This window comes from Physeter macrocephalus, chromosome 19 (genome assembly GCF_002837175.3).
Source record: "Physeter macrocephalus isolate SW-GA chromosome 19, ASM283717v5, whole genome shotgun sequence".
NCBI lineage: Eukaryota > Metazoa > Chordata > Mammalia > Artiodactyla > Physeteridae > Physeter > Physeter macrocephalus.
Window position 1 is genome coordinate 1,060,037 of NC_041232.1, and position 27,107 is coordinate 1,087,143.

The following is a 27,107-nucleotide window of genomic DNA, read 5'->3' on the forward strand; positions in this document are numbered from 1 at the left end:
CGCACCCGCTCTTGCCGGCGCCCTCAGCACGGCGCGCGCGGCACGCCGGGACTCGGGGTTCCGGGCGGCGTGACTCGCACTCTCCGGAAGTGACGTCACAGCGTGCGCGTGGCGCGGAGCCGCTTCCGCAAACAGAGTTGCGGATGGCTGGACGGTGAGTGTGAGGTTGCAACGGTGGGTTCCGTACTCTTTATGTGTAGCCGCGCCCGCCCCGGTGGAAGAGGCCCTCTGTCCGCTGGCGGTGCCGGGTCCGTGGGCGCTGACGCCCGTCCGCGCAGAGCCGGCCCGGGTTCGAGAGGCCCTAGAGCGACTTCAGGCCCGCCGGGCTGCCGGAGCCGGAGCGGCCGGCCGCCTGGCCTGCGTAGTGGACTGGAACCTGAGCCGGGCGGCGCCGGGGCAGCTCAGTGCGTCCTCGGGCTCGAGGAGACCCGGCCCGCCGGCGGGTTGGGCGTGGAGCTCACCTGCTTGAGTTCGAGTCCCCGGGCCGGCGGTTCCCGTGAAACCTCGGGTGTGCCTGCCGCGCAGGTCACCGAGATGCAGGTGTGGTCGTTCATGCGCATCTGTGTATCTGTCGACTCGGTACCTGAGTTCTTCCTCGAGGGTTCCGAAGGACAGCCCTCTTGGGTCTGGATCTTACTCTTTGTTCACCTTAGACGCTCGGCCTCAGTCTTATCCATCTCTGGGTTCGTTTGGAAATCCGTGTCGTTTATTCTGACCGAATTGTCTTTAGAACATCTCATCTGTGGAAATGTCACAGATAAATATAAATAAAATTAACTTTTATTCCCAATAGTGAATTTAGATATCACATTTACAGCTAAAATTATCTATAGCTAAGGATGTTACATTGGTTTATTTGAAATTAAAACCAGTTTCCATTTCCTTATTAAGAAATAAATGGTAGGGAGTAGAGGATAGGGACTTGATAATTTGGTGGATAGTTTTACTAGATAATCATTTTAAGCAGTATTCAGAAAATTACATTTCTGGGTAATTTTTTTCTCTCTGATTCATTTCTTCCTGTTTTGGCATGTCTTGGTATTTTGTTACCTCAAACCTTGGGTAGTGAAAGTTAATATCCCTTGAAACCCTTCCCGGTTTAGAGTGACTTGTTTTTACCCATTCCATTAAGCGACTTTATTTCTTATTCTGTTTCTTTACAGGGAACACCCCCCTTCATAATTTTCAGGTTCTGAATTTGCTGAATCTCACTGATTTTTGGACTTTTGCTTTTTCTTTTCCATTTGGTTTGAATAATACAGCCTAACATTTTAATAGTATATCAGCTGTAAACTTCTTGAAGACTAATTCACATAGTGTCTTATTGAGCTTCTCTGTAGTAGGCGTTCACTCAACTTGTTGAATGACAATAAAATTTCTGTCCATTAAATAGCTCGCTTATTTTTCTCCCCCTCCCATTTCACACATAGGCCTAAGAACATTTGAAAGAGACTAATGGTCATTAAGTTGCAGGCTGGGTCTTGAAACTTCTTGTCCACCCATTTCTACTTTCTTCACTTTCTACCTAATTCTGACACCCATTACGAAGTAAGGATTTTAGAAGTCAACTGTAGGTTCCCAGACTTCTCCTGTTCTTGGTTTTCAGTGTCGCTAGGCCAAAAGAAATACCTAGCAGTTTCCCTTACTAGTTTAGTCCAAACAATTTAATAAGCATGTCCTAACAACTTTGTTTTTTTAAAATAATGCACAGATTGAAAAAAAATTGTGTTTAATTCTTAGCTAACCATGAATGCATACTAGTGGAATATGTACATCTGTTGAGTACTGGATATCTTCTCAAGCCTTGAGATAGGATTTGACACCAACTTCGTTTCCTGTTTTACACTGATTTTCTGTGGTACCACCAGTCTCAGCTTCACAAGGTTCTGGTGTCATTTAAAGAAATGTAGTGCAATCTACTCAGTTAAAACTATGCTCTACTTGAAGCTGTATCTGTGATATCTTCCAGATGTCAGATGTCACTACCTTTGCCTTAAATTTTGAAATATTCTCCTGTGCGCATATCAGTTTGTTATAGTGTCCAGCGCACATTTGGGGAACCGAGGCTGTAGGGTAAGGATCAGGATAGAAATGGAACCGACTTCGTTTACCACGACTTCATTTGTCAGTTTTAATGCCAGTGGTGACTTTTATGGACAAGATTGTAGAAGTGTTCTGGGATTATAATTAGTACTTCCACATTAGCATTTTCAGAAATTCATATGCAATATATATCAATATTGTTTTCAATATTCTTTAATGAGGTTTTTTAAACTCTTAGTTGATTGCTGAAATTAAATGGCTAGTTTCTGGTTTAAATTGTTTTTAAAGTCTCAGCATTACGTTTACAAGTAATATGAAATTTTTGCCGTTCCAGTGTTAGTTCATGAAGTTTTACCATCTAAGTAATCAAAAATGGAAAATTCTGCAAAAGCAGAGGAATGTGAAAAGATCTCTCATGAAGAGGCAAAAACATCAATAGATTCAGAAACAGAGTCTTCATTCATTGTTAATGAAAACACAACCTCTCCTGGGACTGGGCTTTCTGAAAAGGCTCCTACTTGTGGGCAAGTAGACACTCCAAAAAAGAGAAAAATGGAGTTTGAAGATGATCTTGTAAAGGAAAGTTCTAGTTGTGGGGAAGACACTCCATCCAAGAAAAGAAAACTTGATGCTGAAATTGCCCCAGAGGAAAAAGGTTCTGGTGATGATGAAGGCATTTCAAGGAAAAGAAGAATGGAAAGTGATGGTTTTCCAGAAAATGAACCTACTGGAGATGGCACTCAGAAAAGGAGAAAAATAGAACTTGAAGATGTTCCTGAAAAGCAAAAGGTATTTTGAGTGTATTTTCTTTTATTCATAATGGAATATGTCAGATTGAAATCTGGAGCAGTTGTGAAATAATACCTTTTTTTTTTTTACATAATTTTAATAACTTAAGAATGTTCTATTTTTTTAATTTTTATTTTATATTGGAGTATAGTTGATTTACAATGTTGTGTTAGTTTCAGGTATACAGCAAAGTGATTCAGTTATACATATGCATATATCCATTCTTTTTCAGATTCTTTTCCCATATAGGTTATTACAGAATATTGAGTAGAGTTCCCTGTGCTGTACAGTAGGTCCTTGTTGATTGTCTGTTTTATATATAGTAGTGTGTATATGTTAATCCCAAACTCCTAATTTATCCCTCCCTCCCACCTTACCCCTTCAGTAACCATAAATTTGTTTTCCAAGTCTGTGAGTCTATTTCTGTGCTGTAAATAAGTTCATTTGTATCATTTTTTAGATTCCACATATAAGTGATATCATGATATTTGTCTTTCTCTGACTGACTGACTTCACTTAGTATAATCTCTAGGTCCATCCACATTGCTGCAAGTGGCATTATTTCATTTCTTTTATGGCTGAGTAATTTTCCACTGTATATGTGTACCACATCTTCTTTATGCATTCCTCTGTCATGGACATTTAGGTTGCTTCCATGTCTTGGCTATTGTAAATAGTGCTGCAGTGAACATTAGGGTGCATGTATCTTTTCGAATTCTGGTTTTCTTTGGATATATACCCAGCAGTGGGATTGCTGGATCATATGGTAGTTCTATTTTTAGTTTTTTAAGGAACCTCCATAGTGGTTGTACAGTTTGTACCAGTTTACATTCCCACCAACAGTGTACGAGGATTCCCTTTTCTCCACATCTTCTCCAGCATTTATTGTTTGTAGACTTTTTGATGATGGCCATTCTGACCTATGTAAGGTGATACCTCATTGTAGTTTTGATTTGCATTTCTCTAATAATTAGTGATGTTGAGCATCTTTTCATGTGCTTTTTGACCATCTGTAGGAATGTTCTATTTTTAATAGACATCGTCTTAAGATAGAATAGGGTTTTAACTCCTGTAATTTAGTTATTTTCTATGTAGGTACAACTTCTGATAATGAGATAATTTTTATCTTATTTCAGAAATCTTATTTGACTAGAAACTTGAAAGGTAGTTTTTATAGTTTGCTTTTTCTTAGTTACTTTCAAAAACACAACAGTGTAAGGTCCAGATGATTTAATTAGGTGTTCCTAATTAATTTTTAAATTTTGTTTCCTTTTTAACTAGGTGTTCATTTTTTCCTTTTAATTAGGTGTTCATCTCTTTTTTTTTTCTTTTAATTAGGTGTTCATCCTCTTTTTTTCCTTTGTAATTAGGTGTTCATCTCTTTTGTGTCGGAATTATTTGAGATTATCACTTACAATGATAAATATCAAGATGATACCCAGCTTTACATTCTTTTCTTAATGTAATTCCTTAAACTATGGTGTTTCCACTTCTTATTAGGGTAGTTACATACAATTTTAGCTAAGCCTGGTATTTAGCAAGAATATTATAAAGCAAGGGATAGCAAGTCATTTTCATCTGGGAATACTATATTGTGGCGGAATCTGAGTTGGAATCTGGATTACTCAATGAATGGGTAAAATTCTGCCATCACTCCTCAGGAAGAAAGTGGCAGATAATCCACATGTTTGTCATTGGTGGAATGAAAGTCTTTGTAACAGAGAGGAGCTTGTATCATAAATGTAATTTTCAAACTTTTACTAGCAGTGGAACCCTTTTTTCAAGTGAAAATCTTAAACCTTTTACCTATTTTACATGTCAGGTGAAACACTTTGGTTGAGCAGGGGAGTTGGGGGATCTGAAGCCCTTTACCTTCCTGGCATTTTTGCAGAATGCTTAGGGTCTTAGATAGCACAAATTGAAACTTGAATAGGTTAATAGCAAATAATATAAATCACTGACACTGAACATAGCCTGTTGAGTTCCCATCTCTTTGTGTATATTATCTCACTTAATGCCCACAACAATTTTATAAAAATATAATAAATGTATTATTTCTATTTTATATTCTTGTAGGAACTTCATCCACTGACTGACATTTACTGAATTGAATAAATCAGAACTCTGGAAGAGTACTGGTTTTATTAATACGTTAACACCAAAATTCTATACATGAAAATTTTTTAAATCAGGAGATGTTTTTAAAAATAGGGAACGGGAAAATCTTCCATGTGATTATAATTAGGATTTCTGTGGTTATGCCATTGCTTAATGAAGTTTACCAATTTCAGTAGTATTTTATCCGTATATAGGTCAGATGCTCTTTTAGACTAATTTTTTTCATGTTCAGCTTCTTAATTTTATTCCATTCTTTTATTTTCAGAACTTGGAGGAAGGACACAGCTCAGCAGTGGCCGCTCACTACAATGAACTCCAGGAAGTTGGTTTGGAGAAACGTAGCCAAAGTAGGATTTTTTACCTAAGAAACTTCAATAATTGGATGAAAAGTGTCCTCATTGGTATGTTTGTTTTTTGATTTATGGTTTTGAATTTTTAATTTCAGCTTATGTCTCATTTTTTACTCCCCAAATGGTTAATCATATACAAAGCTACTAGGTCTTTAGTTACTATTCATTTAATCATCAAAGCTTGGCTTTATAAAACTGGAGCCAAAACTGAAAGTAAGCCTTTTAGGTAAATTCTTTTCATATTTACTTATGATTGACTACATAAGATAGCAATGAGTGTTTAATTAATATTAAGTTGATGAGTTAATCAGGCTTTCAGAAGGCAGCGTGCTTTTACATTTAGAATCAAGCTATTAAATAATCTATTTTACTCTAATAGTTTTGGAGCAATGATATATTGTTGAATTAGACATTTGGGTTCCATTAGGTCAAGAAAATGGGCAGCGCCATGATTTTTTATCTCTAGGCCTTTAATGAGTTGGTAAAGGTCATCATGTGTATTGATTGTCCATTGAACTTGTTTTTTCTTCTGGGGAGAAATAAAGTTTACTTTGAGGATTGATGAAGACATTCAGCTTTTTAGACAGCATTTTATCTATGGAAACTCACCTTTGATATTAAAATGGAAGTCAGTGGAGGAAATATGATTCAGAATATATTTATTGCTTTGTGTATCAAGTACATTAAATAGTCACGTACCTGAGATTAGAGAATTTTTAAAAGCCAGTAGAGGCAGCGTGCTTTTACATTTAGTATCAAGCTATCCTAGTGCTGTTAAATAATCTATTTTACTCTAATAGTTTTGGAGCAATGATATATTGTTGAATTAGACATTTGGGTTCCATTAGGTCAAGAAAATGGGCAGCGCCATGATTTTTTATCTCTAGGCCTTTAATGAGTTGGTAAAGGTCATCATGTGTATTGATTGTCCATTGAACTTGTTTTTTCTTCTGGGGAGAAATAAAGTTTACTTTGAGGATTGATGAAGACATTCAGCTTTTTAGACAGCATTTTATCTATGGAAACTCACCTTTGATATTAAAATGGAAGTCAGTGGAGGAAATATGATTCAGAATATATTTATTGCTTTGTGTATCAAGTACATTAAATAGTCACGTACCTGAGATTAGAGAATTTTTAAAAGCCAGTAGACTTTGAAGTTTTTCACAAAAAGGTTTTTTTTTTGAATTTTGGTTTCTGTTTTTGTTTTCTTAAAAGCCAATCTCAGAAAAAGTGAGAATGCTTTCATATTTACACTGAAAAGAATAAAGTACTAATTATGGCTACTTTCTACTAGTTTTAACGATAATTTAGTAATTTTAAAAGATAAATTATCCATTCTAAGAAGTATCAGGAGTGGGAACTAGATTCATTATTTCAAACACATTTTAATATTTTTCTTTGTTTTATTATAAAAATAAGACTTATTTGACTGCTACTTGTCAGCCAGGGTAAATGAATAAACGAACTTCTTTTTATTTATTTTCTTAGGTTACTTATTATGACATTTTTACTCTATACGTGTAATCTTTGGGTGCTGTTCCTAATTTCTTTTCAGTTTTTCTCTTCCTTTCCTCATCATCCTCAGTAATGCAGATAAGTTATCACTGAGTATTTTTCCTAATGTGTTGTTTATTCATGTATTTATTCATTGAATAAATATTTTTAAGTTCAGCACTATTTTTCACATTGTTAGTTGTATTATTTTAATAAACAGGGAATCGGGTAGTTTTTAAAAACACGTATGTCAGACTTAGCAAAAATTTCTCTCTCAGCATATTCATGGTATTTCTTCTTCAGCTGTTCCAGCAACTCTCTCAATGGGTGTTTTGGTATCTGCACCTGTCTTTCTGGTCCTGCTGTAATCAGTGTGGCCTGTGCCAAATTCCCTTGCTGCCTTTTTTCTTTCTCTTCTCAACACCCATTCTTTGTCATTCATTTTCGCTTCCTTGTTGCTGCTTATAGCTAGTGATAGTTGAGTACGATGCTTGAATGTGATAAAGATAACTTTGAATAATGTTTCGTGAAGATTTCACCTCTCATTAATCTTATGTGGAAATAAAGAGATTTTATAATTCTTATTTTCACTCTTTCTGTATTTTATGCTGGTTTTTTAAGATTCATAGCAGAAAGTTGAATATGGAACACTTGTACTTCTGTGACAGTGAAAGGCAGAAGTATTTATACAGAATATTCTAGCAGTCAAAATAGTACAAGAAATAGAAAACATTAGAAATAGAAAACATTAAACTCAGAATGATAAAGACAGGAAGAGTAGATCTAGGATGCAGTATTTTATCCAATTTTAGACTTGCTGAATATTTCATTGTCTAAGAATATTAATATGCCTTTAACTGATGTTTGAACCATTTGGCTATTGATGTAAGGGACATGCTAATGTTACTGGATCTTAATGTGATTTGGTAGATTGGGATAAAAGACTCCATTTTTATTTCAGAGTTTTTAAGAATTCTGATGATAGTAAAATTAAGAGGTATGTATAGTTTTTTGACTAGTTTAGAGGTAAGCTTGACATCTCTTATCAAAATCAAGGTCTCTTGTGATCCCATAATTATTAAGTGTATAATAAGCTAAACACTTAGCTTTGGAAAGAGAACTACAAAAAATTATGAATAATTTTTTTCTTATCATGAGCAAGTGTTGGGTATTCTTGTATTAATTAGAATTTTAAATGTTTGCTATTGACCCACCAAGGTCATGTGCCTTTTTTGTACTATTAAACTTCTTTTTAATAAAATGAGAGGCAAAAAATAAAATGTTTGCTATTTAATGTTGAATCAAATTCTGAAAATAACCTTCAGAAACGTGTCTTAGCTTCTAAAATACCAGACACATACTCTTTCATCTTTAATGCTGAAGGATCAAGTTAATTAGCCAAATTTTGAAATATTTTCTAGAAGTTATGAATTAATTACATAAATGAATGTGTTTATATTACACTAAGTCCCCTACACAAGAACGAGTTTTGTTCTGAGAACACGTACGTAAGTCCAATTTGTTTGTAAGGCCAACAAAGTTAGCCTGGGTACCCAACTAACACAATTGCTTTATAGTACTATACTGTAATAGGTTATAATAACTTCTCACACATATAATACATAAAAAACAAACACAAAAAATAAAGAAAATATTTTTAATCTTACAGTACAGTTCCTTGAAAAGTACAGTAGTACATTACAACAACCCGCGCTTCTTAGCAGTGCCAGATACATCACCACTGCTTTTACACTAGCTTCTGGACCTTCTGGGCCTGTAATAATACTGTACTACTGTACTCTGTACAGTACTGTACCGTAAAATACACAAAAGCACGACCACTTGTAGAGCATGCATGTGACGATGTACGCCAGACACATGAACTAACTTACGTGATTGGACCTACGAACACACGTTCACATCTTTGAAAGTTCTCTAGTTTGTATGTAGGGGACTTACTGTACATGTCAGGCAGAAGTTAGTAGGTTATTAGGGGTAACAGTTTATGCTTTAGTAAAAATGGAGAAGAGATCATTTATTATGACTTAATTTTCTCTTTTAGGAGAATTTTTAGAAAAGGTGCGACTGAAAAAAAAACGTGATATCACTGTTTTGGACCTGGGATGTGGTAAAGGTGGAGATTTACTCAAGTGGAAAAAGGGAAGAATTGACAAGCTAGTTTGTACTGGTAAGACAGATAATGGCATGGGAAAGAATAATCTGTGGTCTGTCAGGTAAATGTAAATAAGAAAGATCTCATTATGGACATAACACCAAAATACCTTACCACAAGATGTCTGGGGGCTAGGCATGAGATGGGTGTTTTCTAAAATGAGTAATGAGACTTTACTGATGGTGTTAAAAACAAGGATTGGAGTCATGTCGGACTCCATGTTTGAAGCACAAACTTGGAAAGGCTTTCACTGGTCAAAGATAGGATAGTTTCGTCATTAAAAAAGAGAGTGATTACAAGGGACTTCCCTGGTGGCACAGTGGTTAAGAATCCGCCTGCCAATGCAGGGGACACGGGTTCAAGCCCTGGTCTGGGAAGATCCCACATGCTGCGGACCAACTAAAACTAAGCCCGTGCACCACAACTACTGATCCCCGCGCACCCAGAGCCCGTGCTCCACAACAAGAGAAGCCACCACAATGAGAAGCCTGTGCACTGCAACAAAGAGTAGCCCCCACTCGCTGCAACTAGAGAAAGCCCGCGTGCAGCAACAAAGATCCAACGCAGCCAAGATTAATTAATTAATTTAAAAAGGCAGTGATTACAGTGGATTGAAACATGAAATAAAGGGAAAAAATCTCATTGTTCACACTTGGAGGGAGCAAGGAAACTTACTCATTATTCTGAAATTCATAAACTAAGGGAGGGGGTGGCGAGTATTTATCTTCTCTAACCCTGTATGAACCATATTTCAACGTAACCAAATGGTTGAAAAGAGAAATTCCTCTTTATTGAAAAATCATGATGAATAAATTTTTCCACGCTTGGTGAAATAATAGATCTAAGCTATTAGGTGAAAAGTTGATAGGAACTTAACTGGATGAATCAAGTGCCTGAATCTGCTGGTCAGTCTTAACCCTGAAGAGGGATAAGATGATGTCATGTTCCTTCCTGTGGGAAGTGCCCAGCACCACCTGTGGAGTAGTATTGCCTAAATCGGCACTTGTCAAAGTTTTTGGTTTTATGACCACAGTACATTCTTAAAAATGAGGACCCCAGAAAGCTTTTGCATATGTGGTTATATCTGTTGATTATAGGAATTAAAACCGAGAATTTAAAAAATATTTATTACAGATAAAATGTAGTGAGAAGACTAGCATTTTGAAAGTACTTTTGCAAATTCCTTTAGAGTCTGGAGTAATAGAAGACAATTGGATTCTCACACCTGTTTCTGCATCAGTATGTTTTGATGTGTTATTTTATTTGATGAGTAGTTGTGAAATGGAGTATTTTAATAGTCTTTTCAGATAATTGAGGATACTGAAGATATGTAGTATCTTTGATACTACATCAAAATTCAGCAAGTGGTAGTTCCTTTAAAGGTTAGTTACAGCGTGGAATCTGAAACCATATTGGTGAACTTTTTGTGTTCTGTTATATTTAAATCCATTGGTCTATCTTGCACTTTGCCCTGCAAGATTTTGTAATATTTGGAAAATAATGTTCACTAAAGTTATGCAAATCTTCTAAATGTTGACATCAGGAAATCACATTTGTTTAATATCACCATCGATCAGAAAAGTCTTAAGTATTGGGAAGATGCCCAGCCCGTGGTGGTAGATACAAGTTTGTCAGAGTTGGAACTTTCACTTGAAAGCTCAAATTTATCATTGGTAACAAATACAGTCCATAGTTTTCATGAAATGGCAGGCTCATTTTTTTCACTACAAGAAAAGGTCTGCCAAATTACGAAGTCTGAATAACCAGTTTGTCTGTCAGTGGTTCTTTAAGTGAAACAATTTTGTGTGAAAAAAGTGGGCAGTACAGCTTACAGCACAGTCACACCAGTCCTGTTCAGGCAGACTTTGTTATGTAGCAGAAATGTTTTGAAGATTTCATAAAATTAATTTTTACTGCTTATCAAGGACATTCTTAAATGAAATTGGATTTTTTTCCCCCTTTTTTCTTTCTGTACTGGCTTATAGCAGTGAAGAATATATCAAGTATTACCAGTACCATTGGTGCCCCTACCTTGTATTCATGACAAGGTACCCACCGTTGCTTTTGTACCTGCAGTGCAAATCTCAACACTGGGAAAAGGCAAATAACATTTTATTAAGAAACTATAAAGAGCTGGGCGTATAGTGTTAGGTTTTATAATCCAAATTGGAATTTAAACTTTCTGCTTTTAACTTTGAATAAGCATTTAAAAATCATGGTAGAACTTTTCTGTTGTCATTACCTATTGAGAAAGTGGTTAATTCCTTTTGAAAAATAAGAGGCCATTTCTATTGGAACAAAAAACTTTCTTCTCTTTTGTTTTGAAGGAAATAGAACCTTTCTGCTTTTCTAAGGCTAGATTCCCTGCCAAAGTTTAAAAGTTGAGATGAAGTCTAGATTTGTGCCATTTTTGCATTTCCGTTTTAACTCTGTGGGCCGTTGTTGACATTACTAACACCTGTCCCCCTTCCAGATATTGCTGATGTTTCTGTCAAACAGTGTCAGCAGCGGTACGAGGACATGAAAAATCGTTGTCGTGATAATGAATATATTTTCAGTGCAGAATTTATAACTGCTGATTGTTCAAAGGTATGTATTTTTTTATTTGTCTGTTTTTATATTTTTAGTATGAGTAAATGGTTTACTTTAAAAATCAGCTCATTTTTTAAAAATTTGCTTTGAAATATTAAAAATCTTCAGGACATGGATTTTCAGTTTCAACTAGAAATTCCATTAATGATAAATTTCCTTAAATGACCCAGTGAATACTTCTGGGAATTTTTAGCTTTTAATACTTTTACTTTGGAAACCATTCGTTGCTTCTCTGTTTGGACACGATTTATTTTCTAGTATTTTGAAATAGATCTGCACTTCATTTTGTTTACCTTGTAATTTGTTTGGGTGGTTTCCCAACATATCACAGTCTGGTGACACCTGTTTCCGAATCTCTTTAACAGCTGAAGTTTAAGACTATAGAGGCACTCGAAATGCTGGAAGTCCCCCCTTGAACATTTCTTTTCTGACTCCTTAGCTCATTGAACTATTATAGATACCTGTAACTCTACACATTTTGTTTGCAGTTGTGAAAGGGGAAGGAAAAGTGCTAGAAAGTTGGAAACCTTTAAAAATAGTTTTGCGTTTTAAAAAGATGTCCCAGGGAGTTCCCTGGTGGTCCAGTGGTTAGGACTCAGTACTTTCACTGCCGTAGCCTGGGTTCAGTCCCTGGTTGGGGAACTAAAGATCCCTCAAGCTGCATGGCGCAGCCTAAAAAGTAAAAAATGTCCCAAAGACCAGCTTTGTGTTTTTTTTTTAAACCCAAGTTACTGTTCAACATCATTTTACTTTAGTTTTCAAGTAAAGCCAGTTAAAGGATCAACTCCTTTCAATGTCATGTTTGATATATTTTTTAGCATGATTTCAGAATCTCTAGTTTTTAAAATTACTATGAAAACGGGAATCAATTTCTATTGAATCAGAAAGAAAGAGCGTTTTTATTTTGATCTTTATGATATGTAATGAGAAAGGGTAGGTTGGTGGGAGGTCATGTCTACTCTTATTTTAAGGATCCTAATTCTAGAAATTAATTCACTAAATTTTTATGTCACAGCCAACTTCAAAGTCTTAACCCATTTTAATTTGTTTCAGGAACTTTTGATTGATAAGTTTCGTGACCCAGAAATGTGCTTTGACATCTGCAGTTGTCAGTTTGTCTGCCATTACTCATTCGAGTCCTATGAGCAGGCTGACGTCATGCTCAGAAATGCATGTGAGAGACTGAGCCCTGGAGGCTATTTTATTGGTACCACTCCCAATAGCTTTGAATTGATGTAAGTACTTTTATATGTTGTGGTTTATAACATACTCAAAATTAAGCTTATTTTAGAGTAGCAAGTGTTTATTAGGAGTAAAGTTTATAGAACATGCTGTGTTGATCCTATAAGGGCTGAGCACTTTGATAATGTATTTGAGTAGTTAATCAAATTTTAAGTTAAAAAGTCAGATTTGCGGATGAACCTTTAAAACATCTTTCTGTGTAAGTTGGAGACTGATGTTACTTCCAGCCAAAAAGCCAGAGGTGGTATTGCTAGACAAACTCCAGATCAGATGTGAGGCATTGGGACTTAACCAGCTGTCATGATAGTGAAACCTACTTCCAGCATAATTTTATTAGTGAGATTGTTAATGATCTTTTCATGTATTGCTTCTTAAAAGTAGCTCAAATCCAATTAAAAGCTAATCTTTATAAAATTGCATCATGTGTGTGTGTCCCTCCCATATTTAATCTGATCAAAATAAATTTGACCTAATAACAAATTTCATCTTTTTGTTTTGGTTTGGGGATAACTTTTATAGAAGACGCCTTGAAGCTTCAGAAACAGAATCATTTGGAAATGAAATATATACTGTGAAATTTCAGAAGAAAGGAGCTTATCCTTTATTTGGCTGCAAATATGACTTCAACTTGGAAGGTGTTGTGGATGTCCCTGAATTCTTGGTCTATTTTCCATTGCTAAATGAGTAAGAATGTCATTAATCTGTTAACTGTTCTCTTTTTGTGTAAGAGAGAAAGAAAAGGAAAAAAAATTAGTATTTTTGTTTGTTTCTTATTTTAAGTGGGATCCTAAGAAGAAGTATAGCCTTATTTAAAAAAAAAAAATGAATAACTTCAAACCCAGGGTTGGTGCCATAGGTCTCTTGCAGCCTTACTCATTTAGTTTCTTTTATTCCTGGAATTATTTCATCCTGTAGGCAAGAAAGGGAGCCTGTTGCCTGCAAGTTGTGGAAGAAAATAACTGACACTATAAATAGCAAAAGACTTGTTTTTAAGTAACTGCTGGTACTTTGGTAACATAAAATGAGTCTTCCCAAAGTAGAGATCCTCCTTTTGACAGGGATAGGTATTAAAAGTTGTTTTATATTTCGCTATAGCTTATGAAATTGCCTGTCTCACGGGCAATGGCGATAATAAAGTACTGATTCAGGAATGTAGTCAGTCATGCACCTGAATTCCTAAGAGTCCTGGCAAACCACAGGCACAGGAAAAGCTGGGATTTCAGGTAAGGCCCCAAGGCCTTTTCTTGGTCTTGGGGGTCTCCCTGATAGGGAACATGGAAGAGTCCAGTTAAATGCAGGCAGTGTCACAGCTGACCAAACTGCAGTTCCCTTCTTTTTAAAACAAAGCCTTTATTAACTGAGGAAGAGGAAGAGCTTTATTGTTTTACTTATTTTTGGCTGGTGATTATTTGAATTGTGTCTCAGGCAGCTTGTAAAATTATGGGTGTAGGATTTTCAGGAGTTCTACAATATATAAAAATTATATACAATAATATGAGAAAGTGAAGTAGCATGTGACTAAACGTGGAAAATACTATGCACAATTTATAAATATGAACTATAAAATTAAATTTATATCACATTTTCCTTATAATTAGCAAACTTTGGGGAAATGTTATGCTCTTCAACTTTATGAAAGAAAAACATGGAATGTTTTTAGTATGTTTTATATGTTTGGTATGTTAGCTTGGTGTTTTGGTTTGACAAAGTTGGTGATTTGAGTATACGCCAAAAGATAAAGAATAAAATGAAAGTTTTTTTTTTTTAATGCTAGGCAAACACTAGCAATCTTTTCTGCTTATATTGCCTAATGATTTTAAACATATAAAGTCATAAAGTATCACTTTAATATTTTAAATTTTTTTGAATTATTTATTAAGACAGGTATTCATTCAGGGAGACAATCAGAAAATGCATAGGGATTTTGAGATGCCCTTCTGCCATTTCGTTAATTAGCTTTTACATGGCAAACCTATTCAGATTGGTCAAATTGAGTCTCAGTTCTTTGTAATTATGGTATTTCTTAGGGCTAAAGCTTGGTTTCATTTGTAAAGGCTCATTTTGGATATTTATGATAGAAAATGAACTGCCTGGAATAGAAGAGGCTTTTATATTTACTCATGTTGTCTTTCCAAGGAGGGCTAATACTAATTTCAGGGACTCCTGCCTTATGTATGCCTCTTATATGCAAATCCAAGTGGCCCTCAAATGTTTCCTTCACTCTGTCCCCTCATCTGTCACCTCACAAGTCCCCTTTCAGACTTTTTCCCTTTCTTCCTCTCCTCCTTTTGTGCTACCTGAAATCATCCTCAGGTTCCCTTTTGTTGTCTACAGCTACATAGTAATCAACTTCAGCAAATGCACTCGGAAAAAATACACACGCAAGGCTATCATAACAGGGGGACCTAATGTCATTGAGGATTTAAGGTAGCCACCTTGGAAAAAGTGATGTTTAAGTCAACATCTAAAGGCTGTCTAGTTTCCCAGTTGGAGACTGGAAGGGAGAGTGTTCCAGGCGTAAGGGACGATATGTGTGAAGGCCCCGAAGTGGGACGGACAGAGCTTGGCTAGTTCAAGGAGCCGAAGGAAAGCCACTGTGACTGGGCCTTAAGGAATCAGGGCCCAGCTGGCTCAAGATGAGGCAGCACTCGTGTATAAATGAGTGCCTTAGAGGCCATGTTAAAGGCTTTTGAATAGTGCCCTAAGTGTGCTGGAGAGCCAGTGAAGGGTGTGAAGGAGGGACGTGACCTGTGCACTGCTAAAAGCATAATCTGGCTGCAGTTGGAAAATTGGTTGAGGGAGGGTAAGAATAGCAGCAAAACGAGCGAAGTGGTACAGCTGTGTGGTGATGGTGTTGGAGCAGGATGGTGGCGAGTGACGGGGTCAGAAGTGGGCCTGTTTGAAGTATGTTGTATAGGTAAACGGAGAGGACATGGTGGTGTGCTTAACACTGGGCATAGAGAGGGGGAGGCGTGGATCGTTAGATGGATTTACTGAAATAGCGAAGATTGGCAGAAGAACAGGCTAGTGGGATTCAGCTCTGGAGGTGGGGAGTTAGAGCACGCCTGTGGCAGTCCTGGTGGAGATTTCTAGGGAGCAGTGCAGTGACAGAGGCCAGGACTGAGCTACCGTAGCTGTTGGCAAGCTGTATACATCAGGGAGTGACAGTGAGCAAGGTTCTGGGCCACACTCTTCAGAATGCTGACATTTGGAAGTTGGGAAAAGAAACCTGTAAAACAAACTGTGAAGAAGCAGTTCAAGATGTAGGATAAAAATTAATAGTATGTCTTGCCAGGGAATCCAGTAGATGAAAGAGACTATTTTAAGAAGGAAGTTGGCCACTATTTTCAATGCCACTGTAAGGGATCGAGTCAAATGAAATGGAGTTGGTAGAAAAGTGTTCCTTACAGCCTGTGGTCCCCATCTCACAGCCTTTCATTTCATTTCCTGGCCTGTCTGTTACGTTACTGGAGTTCCCTGTGACCCAGTGAGATTTAACTGCACATTTCCTTCAGGTCAGTGGTGTGTTGCCCTTCACTCATTTTGCATGGTCCTCTTGTGAATTTGTAAAGGTTTTTAGTTAAGCCCAGAAGGTGTTACTGTTGCGTGTGGAATTACAAATATTTTGGAAGCCTTTTCATTAAATAATCTTTTTTGGACAGAATGGCGAAGAAGTACAATATGAAACTAGTCTACAAAAAAACATTTCTGGAATTCTATGAGGAAAAGATTAAGAACAATGAAAATAAAATGCTGTTAAAACGAATGCAGGCCCTGGAGGTGAGTATTTAGAAAAGGTGTAAAAATTCCAGGTCATAGTAAACTTGTTTGGCTGTCTCTGAGATTTCTTTCAAGGCCATGTACACACTCAGTATTTATATAAATTACACAGCTTATTGGTGCCAACTCTAGACTCTTCAGCACCTAGGACAGAGCTTTAACATAAGAGTTCTCAACCTCAGGGCTGTTGGCATTTGGGGCTGCTCTGTGCCCTGTAGGATGTTCAGCAGCACCCTGGCCTCTCCCCACTATGGAAGTCCAAAAAACTAATACTTTTTTAAACAGAAAACACATAGCTAAATTTCTAATGTCTGATCTTACTGTAGGATACTTACAAAGGGGAAAAAGAAGATAGCAAAGTAGACATTCCTGGATCAGTTTCTTAAAAATTCTTCAGGAAGATGTACATCTAAAGTGGTTCCTTGCTAGCTAGTTTGTTGTAACAGGGCAAAGAAAGGAATTAAAAGAGTATATAACCTTTACAGAGTAGATGGTTGCTACATGAGTGTGTAATTCCTTGTTTTTATTTACATGCATTACAAAGCACTTTGTAGTATAAAGAGATGTTTAAATGGATTAAAAATAGTGCTCAAAGTAATTTGAATAAACATTTGTCCAGCATACCTTTAAAAACAGCATTTTTTTGAGGCCCTTCTTCAGATTTTATATAAATATGGAGACGACCTGTATTGGAGGCTGGATATTTTCCTTCTCTTCTGGAACTCCCAAGGTTCTGTTGACTGAGCATTTCGTTTGTATTATTTCCAGTTGCTGTTCATACTTCCACGGCTGCTAAGTCACCGTAATGTTCAGATGAATGTTTAGCTCTTCTGATAACTTCCTTCAGCTTAGAGTCGTAACAGAAAAAGCCTTTGACCAGGAGTCAGGGAGGTAAAGGTGTTTGCAGCCAAGTGGTCCTTGGTGGCAATTCAGGATGCTATTCAGTCCCTGTGTAGACTCTCTGTGATTGTAGATACTCTGATCATGCTCAGTGTTGACCATGGCAGCTGCTTTGTTCAGAGAGGATTCCCTTCACTCCTTTTTTTTTCATATTTCAAAAGTATGTGTAGTTTGTATTCCTGAAGTAATACTTAAAGATTACTGTCTTAATTATTTTATTTCAGTGGCTGTGTGTTTAATTCTGAATTGTAAATTTCAGTGTAACGTCTCAACTAGGAATTTCACTTGCTTCCCTAGCCATATCCTGCAAACGAGAATTCCAAACTTGCATCTGAGAAGGCGGATGACTATGAACATGCAGCAAAGTACATGAAGAACAGTCAAGTGAGGTTGCCATTGGTAAGTTTTTATTTTTTAACATGCTTTATAGAAAAATGGAAACTTAGGAAATTATTTCACTGGTTTATAATACTTGAGTTCACTGAGTTACAAATCAGATACACAGTAGTCTGTTTCCCCTAAGTTGTGATAACTTTTTATAACTGTAGAATATAGAATAAAATGTACTTTAACGAACTGAGAATGGAGGAAATAAGGATGGGAGAAAAGTTATAGGCTTGGCTTGAGAGTTTTCTTGCTATACCATTGTATCTTTACCTGGACACTACTGACTCATGGTGTTCCATAGATAAAATTCAGGGGCTTATGAGCTTAGATGGGGAAAAATTACATCTTCGTTTTCTCTGACTTCTATGTGGAAGTTCACATTTTCCTTAATTATGAATGCTACATAATTATCACTTCTTCAAAATTATATTAGTTACTGAACTTGCCACTGTATGTCTTGTTACTCAGTGCCTTTGCAAAGTAGCAAGTACATCACTAAATACAATTTATTTCCTTTGTATGATACATACTTTATTTTGTGATTTGCTTTGTAAAAACACAAAAATCTTATTCCCTCCTGCAGTATTATTTGATGCTTCAAGATAGGCCTCTTTTTTTTTTTTCTTTTCCATTTTCCAAGTTAAAAATGTAAGCTAGATAATTTTTCCAGTTACACACGAATACCCTCTTTATGCAGATTCACCCTTTGGTTGAGAATCAGTGGTTTAGAGAATTGGCAGTAGCACAAAAGTGGTGAGAAGATGGCATTAAAGGTTAATCTCATTGATTTATTTTATATTCAGATTACATTAATATTAACAGTAAATTGTATGTGTATTTATAATGAAGTTAGGGTTTTGGAGACCTCTGTCCATTATTGAAAAATAAGTACACATATACTTGCATATTCAATCTGAAATATTCTTTCTTTTTTTTTAAATTTTAGGGAACCTTAAGTAAATCAGAATGGGAAGCTACAAGTGAGTATATCATCAGTGTAGATTTACTGGCATTTTCAAAAATTGCTTCAAAGTGATTGTTAAAATCTGAAAACTTTAGAATTTTTCTGACACATACTAATTTGTGTGAGGGGGTGATTGTGTTATACACAAAATTCCTATAAATGTCTAATTCCCCATCTTGCACGGCAATTTAGTGCCAAGAGAAAATATATGCAGGATGTTCCTTAACGTAAACTTTGACAAGCATTATTTTCATTGTCTACTTGTTACTATGAAGCCATCTGTATTTGATGTCTTTACCTTACATTTCTGCTGGAAATTTTGGCTTATGGAGCAGTTCCGTGTATTTTATTTGGTTCTGGCCTCTCTGGCGTTGACAGTGAAGTCATAATAAATACTAGAACATTTAGTGAAGCAGCACTGAGCAGGATGTTTTAGAGGGTGTTTGGTTAGGAACAGCCATGATGTGGAGACATTCTGAAGTGAGGCACCTGTCTTTGGAGGAGAGGTCAGAGGCCTGGCCAGTCGTGAAGTCCCAGAGCCTCCCTGCCAGGATGGTGATACCCTTATATGGTTGCCCTGACGACTTAAAAGGTAGTTCCCACTCTTTGGTTAAATATTTGTTGATTATGTTGAAGGAAAAATCGAAGGTAATCAGAGATAACCCATTTGATAAACATTTTGAATATTAACTTACATAAAGTTATCTATGAAAGGGCTTTGGAGGATAAAAAAATAAATGTTACCTTTTTGCCTTCCAGAAGTGTACTATCCAGTAGAAGAAACAGACATAAATGAGTGACTTCTGGGCACACTGTTTTACATGCTGAAGTTCCTGTAATGGGGAAAACAGATGAAGGAGAGCTTAATAAAAACTAGTGAAATCTGGAAAATAATAATAGTTGGTATTACTGAGTGTTTAGCTTGGGCGCAGTTGCTGTTCGAAACTTTTCCTGTGTTATGCCTCATTTAATCCTCACAGCTTTGTCAGTAGACTACTATTAATTCTGTCTTCTTTTCACAGATAGGAAAGCAGGCAAATAGCTTGGCTGAGGTCAGAGAGCCAGCCCAGGTGCTCCACACTCTCAGCCATGGCCTCATGGACACCCACGGAAAGGAAAATTCTTAGGACTTGCTGAATTGGAAAGAGAGGAAAAGGGAAGAAGGCACACTTTGAGCCAGTTTCAGAATATTGGTGCCCTCGGTAGAAATGGGATTGGAAGATATTAGAGACGTAATCTCTGACAAACGTAGAAATATGTGCAGAAACCGACACATTTCTTTGGTTTCCTTGGAGTGGAGATACGCCAGTTACCTTAGATGTCCCACCAATCCCAAAGTGCCGTGTAACAGAACGACCTTGGTCAAAGATCGTGATGGTGGTGCTGGCTGCAGATCAGCACTGTATTTTTATATTAAACATGGACTTCAGCAGTAATATACAAGTGAAGAATTAGATGCCCCCAGACAGTTGAAGAAGAGGTGGGTTAGAGAGGAGAAAAGCAATAGGAAAGGAACAATGGCCAAAGGGCAGCCAGGATCAGTGTGTCAGGGTCTATCTGCTCTGTGATGAATTATATTTTTCTGACCTGGAGGGCTTTGTGGGCTGGTGCCACAGTCTAAGAATCTATATTTTAGACTCCTACTGGTCTAATCATTTAACTCGTATTACCAGAGCCTGCTGCTCCTCTAGAAGATGCTTTAAATGTGGAAGAAAAGAGAATTGTTGCTGATCTGCTTTTAGAAGTGGTTTAAGTTTCTTTTGTTTAAATCCCAGTTGAAATGATGGCACAGAAGGTATTTTATATAATTAGTGAGACTTCCAGAATTTTTGAGTTAGAAAGGAGAGAAAGTTATTCATTGCTGATCTGGAATTAAGCACTGGTTTTATATGACCCTAGATCCAGGCAGGTCAGGACTGCCAGGTTATATGCAGTGGGTATAGATGTGTTTGGGGTGGGTTTGGCAGGGTTTGCTCCAGAAAGAGCACTTGAGGTGCACGGCAGGCTCAGCAATGCCGGCCTGTCCTGAGCCTCAGGACTTGCCAGTGAGTGCTTTAGGCGGCTCTGCTTCCTTCCCCTCAAGAAGAATCCACAGTGTTGATGATCACCCTGCCTGTTTTCTCCCCATCTGTCTGATCTGCTGCCAGCCGTATTTATTTCTCCTAAAAGACTTGAGAGCTAGAGAATGAGTGAAGAATAGCATGACCAGAATGGTGTTAGGGGAGACTGCCGTAGTGCTCCTGTGCAGGCTGGGTTGGAGAGGCCGAGGACTCGAGGAGTGGGAGGCCTTTATGTTGTCTGCCATCCTTCATCCGTCCCCTGTTCTACGGTTGACCCAAGGGGCGAGGCCTCCTCGTCACATGGCTTCTTATCTCGACTCACTGGGTGAATGTTCTAGTGAACACCCTGAACATTTTTGTGGTGTTTTGAGGATTTGTCTTTTCAATCGTTTTCATAATCATAAAATCTATCAGTATCTTTAAAGAAGATATAATAAATTTGAACTTCAGTGTGGTTCAGAATTGGGAACTATAGATTCATTTAGATGTCTTTGAGTGAACACACATCAAAGCCGGAAACCTTATTTAAGGGAGAGTGCTCTTGGGGCTGGAACTGTCGATTATCATGTGGCTTTTGGCTCACTTTCCTTACCAGGCCCTACAACACAACAGCTGGATAATTGGATGAATTTTAACATGCATGTTATATGTGTTCCTTACCATTTTTATTAGGGTTTTTTTCCCCTCCTGAGTAGCGAACTTAGATTACCCCTGCACTCATAGTAGTGCAATTATTCCAGGTAAAAAGAATTAAATCATAAGGTTTTCCAGTTTTCATTTTCTTTGCTTTTATACTTCTTTTTTCCTTAAACGGTCAGTAGAGATTTTTAGAGCTGTTAAATTGGTTTTCTCCAAGGCTGTGATGTCACTATTACAGTAAGTGGATACTTGTTTTCAAGTAAGTAGTTATGATCCCATATCTGCCTAAGTATGACTCAGAATTATTGAAGAACTCCTAGAAATAATGGAATTTTTCCTTTTCAAAAGCTGCTTGAGAATTTTCACCAAATTATGAACAAGACGGAGATTGTTGCCCTGAGGATGTGAGAAACCAACCTCTAACTTTTGTTTGTTTTCTTTTCAGGTATTTACTTGGTTTTTGCATTTGAGAAGCAGCAGTGAGCACATCACATATGCAGTAGCACCAGAACAGCTGTGTTCTTTCTTGTACAGATTTGAATGGTCCATCTTCCATAGATCTGACATCCTTGTTTAATTTAATTATTCTCAACATGCAGGATGCTGCTGGAAACTACAGTGTATAAATTCAACATTTGCTGTCTGTGACAGATGAACTTTGTGTGTGTATATAAGAGTGAGTCGGGACCCTTGTCTTTAAAAATCTATTTTTAAGTAATGTTCTAAGAATTCCATTTGCCTCCACTCTCTTAGCTCATAAAAATTATAAAATGACTTGTTAAAGCCTCTGAGTTCTTTCGCCAGTGCTCTGCTTTGTCCAGTGTTTATTTAGAGTATTAAATTTATTGCAGTTGTAGAATTGGTGAGAGAGTGTACTGATTCGAGGGTGTGTGTGCTTATTTCCTTAGTTTCGTTAGTGTTTTTCAAGATTAAATTAATTGCATTCTGTACAATTGAATGTAAGTGTTCAATATATATTGCTAAAATTATAAGTTTAAAACTAAATTTTAGATGGTCATAAAAGTTAATTACCTAGAATTTTACACTGTCCTCATGTAATGGTCTTAGTTTATTCTAACCAGTTATTAAATTTCATTATAAATAACAACTACTTCATTTATTAATATGATGCAGTTTTAGAACTAGATAGAACATTTCAAATTCCAGCATAAAATTGTTTGGATTTGGGGAGCTTTCTCTTAAGAGTTTCTTACAATAGCAATTAATGTTTCTAGTTATCCAGGATGTAATTCATATCTTTACTGAACCAAAATGCTGTAGGTGCTTTTCTCAACATTTGGTGAACCTCTCCCATGTGAATCTGTTTGCACATTTTCTTCAGCTTTATATATGGAACTGCAGTTGGGGTGGCGGGGTGGGGAGTGGGCGGCAGCGTGGTGGTAAAGGAAGCTGACTGAGAGACTTCGGAGGAATTCACCCTGATGACGGGTCTGAGTTACGGGTGCTGCACGCTGTAGATCCATTACCCCCTTTGGCCCAGAAACAACCAGTACCTGCTCCTCTGTCACCACGTTGTACTTGGCACAGTGGGTCTGACGTCTCATCCCCATTTAGAATTTGCATGTGCCATTTCAGAACCCTTAGAGTTGTCAGCCCTGGCTTCTTGTGTGACTCTTCGGAAACTGACACCAGTGTGAATTGTTGTCCTTAATTTATCACCGTTTAAGAACTTGCCAGTTTTTTATATGTAGTGAAAAATTTAAAGAGCAAAGTAGAGCAATTTATACATGCTCCTTTAAAAATCACTTATTTCATGCATGGTTTTAAAAGACATTTCTTTCTATAATTATCCAGAGAACTTGTTAAAAAACTGTAGTCTCTTAATTTGTTTATGTGTGTTGATTGTTCTTGGTGTTAGAGTAGCAGACCTTCTAGCAGGACAACACAGGTTACCTAACTTCTGTTCCTTCCACAATCTGTCCATCTCCAGACTGTTACCAGTTTACAAAAATGGTCATTTGCCTTAGTGGTGGTTCACCATAAGTCATTGGGGAAAATAAATAGTAGCACTTCTGCCTGGTGGCTGCCATTCGCCAGCTGCGGTTTGGTGCTGGTGCTGGGGAGGTGGGGGTGGTGAGCTCTTGGTGTTACATGCCCAGGTTCATTTCAGTTCTGGGGGAGGTGCCAGAAAGTATTGTGATAGTTTGGGTAGAGTATGAAAAACTTCTCTGTTACTTCCTACCACTGTCCTCATGTAATGGTCTTAGTTTATTCTAAGCAAGTCATAAGGCATATTTTTAACCTCCTGCTCTGTCCACTCCATGGATAATTTGGGAGAGAGAAGAATCCCCGAAGGGTGGAGTAATTGTGATGGCAAAACCAAGAGGAAAGGAAGGTGGGGTCCCCAGGCCTTTATGGATAGAAAGGTGCACAGAGAGCTGGAGTGAGCTCTCGGTCTGAGCGGGCTCTCGGTCTGAGCGGGCTGGCACGTGTGGAGGGGTGTGTGGAGCCTCGCCAGAGGGTGCGGCATCCCAGCCGTTGCCCTTTGAGCTTTGGTGGCCTTGTTACCTTCTCTGCTCTTCCTCCCTGACGTCTCCTCTTAGGTATCTGGGTAGTGATTGAAGAAGAACTGCCATCACCAGGGTAAAAGCTTGTGGGACTCCTCCACACACATCTGCAGTCTAAATATTTGGTGATTTTCTATCCAAGACTAGTGGAAACTGTTAGGAGAGGTAGGATGGCTTTTCATTGTCCAGCCAGTGATGTAAGCTGCTCCTGGAAGTGGCTCAAGGGCATTTGCAGACCTGCCATTCAGTTTGTCCTCTGGGGATGAAAGTAAAAGTGAGAATCAGCTACAGCATTTGTGGAAAGAAATCGTGAGGAATAGGCTGGGAACCTGGCTGGTTGTGGCGTAACTGAGAGCACACAAATGGAACTCTTTGGGCCTGGAATCCAATAAAGCAAGGGCCCCACGTAGCCAGTGTTCAGGGGAGAACCTGGCCGTTTCCCACTGCATTCTAAGAGGAGTGTCCTAACCTGCGGGTGGTGACTGTGCATTTGGGCCACCAAGCCTCCACTCCAGTGTGACTCCCCAGAGAAATTTGCCTTCAGAGAGAGGATTGATTAGAGACTGTGACTTAAATTAACTAATCTTTGTGATGACTCTGAAAGGTAGATTATCAGTACAGGGTTTCCTAACCTACCCCTCCCCAAACTTGGAAATTGAGGAAGTATGATTGCTGCCTAAATTCATGTTAATAGTATTTATAGGGCATCAGAGCAGAGGGGTACAAGTGAGATGGGCTTGGAGGTGGGAGTGATGTGGATCAGCAGAGGAGAGACCACAGAAGCATTGTCAGCTGTCAGTTGTCCAGATCTGCAGTCCCTTTAGCTCTTCTGGGTATTTATTCAGCCTGTCTTAGTTTATTGCATTATGTTATTTTGGTAAGTCTTCAAGTATCCTAATGAGGATTTGGCTTCTTGTGCAAATCTGCCTGTGGGGAAGAACTGCCAGTGTAAATATTCTAGCTACTGAACATGATTAATGGGAACTGACTTTTGTTGTCTACTTCAGGTTTTCAAAGTAGAGGCCAGACCCAGGGACCACGGCCTTATAATAACAGTTGTACCATAATGCGCATGGCCCTTTGGTCAAACAAGAAGCATGGATGTATGATATCACCACCTCCCTGGTCGATGTTACATCAAATGCTACACACCTGATACGAAGTTTCTTCATTTCTCACCCTCTGACAACAGCATTTCTGATTCTTTGAAGGCAGTCGATAACAGTGGCTGATGCATGCATTTATTTAATGATAGACTTATTTAGCAGATATACGTGGGACTGGGGCTGAGGCACAGCCAACTCTTCTCCACCTCATGTCCTTCCCAATTCTTCCTCCGTTCCCATTTAGCCCTGGAGCATGTGTGCCTGCTTCTCACTGCACTACCTAACAAGTATAGGGCACACAGGAGTACTCTCCTGGGTTTGCCTGGCGAGACTTGGGTGAGCTCCAAAGCCCTCTGCTACCTAGACTTACCCTAGGCCATGTGTTCTTGGGGACAGTATACCCTGGGTAAAGCCATGTTGACAGCTAACATTTACTAAGTTCCTCCCTTATGTCAGTCACTTTTCTAAATGTATTATATGTGATCCTTACAACAACTGTATGAGGAAAGCACCATTATCCCTGTTTTGATGATGAGGAAATCGAGAGACAGAGAGGATACAAAGTTGCCTAAGGCAAAGCCAAGATTTGAACACCCCATAACCCCCAGGTCGGGCCTGCACTCCAGTTGCACGTTACATGCCTCCAGGGTGTTAGGCCTAGAGGACTCCTTGCTCATCCGCTACCTGCAACTGGAAAAATTAACTATTGGAGCTCCATCCTTTGGGTGTAAAGCTTTGATACTTATTTAAATGTTCCCTGAGAGGAGCATTTACTCCTGAGTAAGGATTTGGGGCAGAGAGAGCAGGAGGGCCCTTGAGTGTACTAGGGAGGAGGGTAAAAAGGGAATAATTCATAGGCAGGAAGGCAAAGGTTTAAACTGGGATTTCACATTTTGGTAGGCCTACTCCTTTAGCAGCCAGACCTAGAGCAAATCTAGTTTGTATGTTAGGGGCTGACACTGTTTGGAAGTGGCAGGCAGGAGTTGAGAGGATGGCCGAGAGGAATCATCTCTTCAGTCTGAGTTGATTATCCAGGCAGAGGCACATTATTTTGTTTTAACTTTTTATTGAAGAGTAACATATATATTAAAAAGTTGGTGTTTTTCGCAAATGGAAAACACGCATATAGTCAGCACCCATATCAAACAGTATTACCAGCTCCCCAGAAGCCCCTGCTGCCCCCTTCCAGTAGCTGCCTCCCAAGGGTAACCACTATCTCAACTTCTAAGAGCATAGGTTACTTTTGTCTGGTTTTGGATGTTATATGAAAAGAATCAAACTATGTATTCTTTTGTACTGGCTTATTTGGTCGACAGTATATGAAATTTTTGTTGCATGTATTTGTACATGGTTCTTTTTCATGGCTGTATAGTATTCCATGGTGTGAATAAACCACATGTTATTTATCCAATGGATGTTTGGTTCATTCCCAGTTTGGGAAATACTATTAATAGCACTGCTTCAAATATTCTAGTCCGTGAACTTTGGGGCACAGGTACTCCTCTCTGTCTAGGAGTAGAATTGCAGGGTCATAGTACAGACATCATGCTTAGCTTTATTGAACTCTACCCAACAGGTTTTCCAAGTTCCAGTTGTCCCACTTTTCACCAACACTCAGTAGTGTCACATAGTGGTATCTCATTGTGGCTTTAGTTTTCATTTTACTGATTCTTAATGACATTGAGCACTTTTCATATGCTTATTGGCCTTTGTCCTCTTGTGAAATATCTGTTCAAGTTTTGCCCATTTTTATATTGGATAGACTATCTTTTTTGTATTGACTTGTTGGTTTTTAAAATATGTTTATTCTGGATATGAATCCTTTGTTGAATGTATTGTGAGAATATATTTGGTGAAAAGTAGCTCTTAATTTTAATATACAATTTACCAATGTTCTCCTTTATAGTTGGCATATTTTGTTTAAGAAGTCTTTGCATAT

At 38.0% G+C, this 27,107-nt stretch overlaps 2 protein-coding genes across 5 annotated transcripts in view; one reads left to right on the top strand and one right to left on the bottom strand.

Annotated features, from left to right (window-relative positions):
* Window positions 1-74, bottom strand: part of FAM210A (family with sequence similarity 210 member A) — a 41,314-nt gene extending 41,240 nt beyond the window's left edge. Inside the window, exon 1 of the mRNA XM_028480112.2 lies at window positions 6-74. The gene's annotated coding sequence lies outside the window, so the exon portion shown is untranslated. The remainder of the gene's footprint in view (window positions 1-5) is intronic.
* RNMT (RNA guanine-7 methyltransferase) lies at window positions 69-26,579 on the top strand. 4 transcript variants are annotated; one of them, XR_008615935.1, is made up of 12 exons: window positions 69-154; window positions 2,378-2,832; window positions 5,216-5,351; window positions 8,860-8,985; window positions 11,444-11,559; window positions 12,616-12,797; window positions 13,324-13,488; window positions 16,467-16,584; window positions 17,782-17,883; window positions 18,818-18,851; window positions 19,595-22,210; window positions 25,070-26,579. XR_008615935.1 is itself a non-coding variant. In XM_055080422.1 (11 exons), the coding sequence occupies exons 2-11, from the start codon at window positions 2,416-2,418 to the stop codon at window positions 19,633-19,635; spliced, it is 1,437 nt and encodes a 478-aa protein (XP_054936397.1). In that variant the 5' UTR covers window positions 69-154; window positions 2,378-2,415; the 3' UTR covers window positions 19,636-26,579. The 4 variants fall into 4 exon arrangements, 3 of the variants coding, with proteins under 3 accessions (XP_054936397.1, XP_007119165.1, XP_054936398.1); XM_055080422.1 differs by having other exon boundaries at window positions 19,595-26,579; XM_007119103.4 differs by having other exon boundaries at window positions 21,980-26,579.
* The last annotated feature ends 528 nt before the right edge of the window (window positions 26,580-27,107 follow it).